Source organism: Egretta garzetta, unplaced genomic scaffold (genome assembly GCF_000687185.1).
Source record: "Egretta garzetta isolate BGI_Z169 unplaced genomic scaffold, ASM68718v1 scaffold264, whole genome shotgun sequence".
Lineage (NCBI taxonomy): Eukaryota > Metazoa > Chordata > Aves > Pelecaniformes > Ardeidae > Egretta > Egretta garzetta.
In genome coordinates, this window is record NW_009259685.1 from 5112662 (window position 1) to 5114898 (window position 2237).

The 2237-nt window shown below is 42.0% G+C and overlaps 1 protein-coding gene across 1 annotated transcript in view; it reads right to left on the reverse strand.

The window, feature by feature from the left end:
- Positions 1-2237, reverse strand: part of SEMA5A (semaphorin 5A) — a 254009-nt gene that overhangs the window by 102798 nt on the left and 148974 nt on the right. Inside the window, exon 10 of the mRNA XM_009638754.1 lies at positions 730-937. Coding sequence (XP_009637049.1) covers positions 730-937 — 208 coding nt within the window. The remainder of the gene's footprint in view (positions 1-729; positions 938-2237) is intronic.

The following is a 2237-nucleotide window of genomic DNA, read 5'->3' on the forward strand; positions in this document are numbered from 1 at the left end:
CTTGTCATCCACCAGCACCCCCAAGTCCCTCTCAGCAGGGCTGCTCTTGATCCTTTCTTCCCCCAGCCTGTACTGATACCGAGGGTTACCCCGACCCAGGTGCAGGACCTTGCACTTGGCCTTGTTGAACCTCATGAGGTTCACACAGGCCCACCTGTCCAGCCTGTCCAGGTCTCTCTGGATGACATCCCGTCCTTCTGGTGTGTCAACCGCACCACTCAGTTTGGTGTCATCCGCAAACTTGCTGAGGGCGCACTCGATCCCGCTGTCTAAGTCATTGATAAAAATATTAAATAGCACTGGTTTCAGTACGGACCCCTGAGGGACACCACACCAGAGAGATAGTTTACTCTGTTATAATACAGCTTAAAAAAAACCCCACCTTAAATCTGTCCAACTTTCAAGCTTTAAATATATTAAACCAGCAGCTATATTGCATGTTATCCGATACTTGTTTTCTATATAAAACATTTATTACTGTTTCATTTCACAATTCAGAATTTGTATAACGACACTTAAATATCAATGTAATCCCTTGAAAGTCTCATCTAGTCCTAACAAGTTAGTAAAAGAAGTCAGAGACACTTCTGATAAACAGTGTACATAGAAAGTCATTGCTGAGAGACCTCATTAATTTGGATTCCTACTTAGTAATTTTTCCTTCCCATTTTCCGCAACCCCCTGCAAACATTTTTCTCCAACCAAATCAAACTAGCTGATTCTTCATACCTGTATGTTTTGTAAAAGAGACACCTCTTCAGGGGGACTTTAATCACGTGTTCCTGAAGGCCCACAAAAAGGACACTCTGGCTGTGCAGGATCTGAAGGCTCCTGATGGGCTCTCGCTGACTTTTTGGCAGGAGTTCAATTTCCTCAAGCAGGCAGCTGCTTGAAGTCTGGTTCATTGGGGCAAGTACTTTTTTAATAGTGCCATAGTCTGCAAAGGCAAGAGGAAAATGAATTACTAAAAATTATACTAGCAGTTCTACCTAGTTGGTGTCATTCACTGAACAAATCATTCCATGCCGGATGTTTTCAATGAAGCCTCCGAATGTGGGAGTACTTTGACTGGAGTTTCCTAAATTGCATATAGTACAGTGAAAAGAGCTTAAAAACATCCATTAAAATTTCCTATGTGATGCAATACAGTCAAAAACAATTTTATTAGTGCAGAACAGACTTCACAGCAGTAGTCACTAGAAAACAAGCTTCCACAGTCTAGCTATTATAAATGCACGTTCACAGCAAGGGTAACTGATTTCAGAATACCAGATCGTGCTACACTTTATTTTGTTTAAAGCAGTTTAACAAGCAATAAAGTCCATCATTGTTCCAGTCTGGTTGAAAATTCTATGTGTTAAAAACTATGGGGTTTAGGTACGTATCGCATTCATTTCATAATGCACATATGCATGAATATCTGCAGGTCTTAACTGAGTCTAGGTGAATACAACAATAAAACAAGGCTGCATCCCTTCTTACTTAACTGGATTTTGACCTCTGAAAAATCATATATTTTAGCATTTGCTCTTCACTTCTATTATGTTTTCTAAGCAGAGACGGTTCAGCCTCACAAACCAGTGTCAGACGACTGATGAGATTTCTGATTCACTCATGCAGTTTTTAAATAATTTAAAAATATCAAAGAACATTTGTTCTGAACACAAAGGACCACATTCTCACACTGATAAATATTTTAGGTAGCTGTCTGACCAAAACTGCATTATGCGATCTTCTATGTGCCAGCAGCAGTAAATATTAAAGATCCAACACTGCAACCACATACTGAGATCAGTTCTTACTCACATGATGTCTTGAAAGACTGCAACATCTCCTGTGAGTTGGTAACAACTGCACGACAAATGTTTGGGATACTCTGTTCCGCAGCCCAGCAAATAGTGTTTTTGCTATCGCTTGCACAAAGCCAGAGGCTTGGCGGGCAGCTGGCAGCACAGGGTCTCAGCGCAGGTCTAGCCTGTCTTAGAATCATAGAATGCTTTCGCTTGGAAGGGACCTTTAGAGGTCATCTAGTCCAACCCCCCTGCAGTGAGCAGGGACACCTTAACCAGATCAGGTTGCTCAGGGTCCCATCCAACCTGGCCTGGAATGTTCCCAGGGATGGGGCCTCCCCTGTCTTCCTTCTATCCAGTCTAAACCTACCCTGTTTTAGTTTAAAACCATTACCCCTTGTCCTGTCACAGCTGGCCTTGCTAAAAAGATTTTCCCCATCTTTCCTA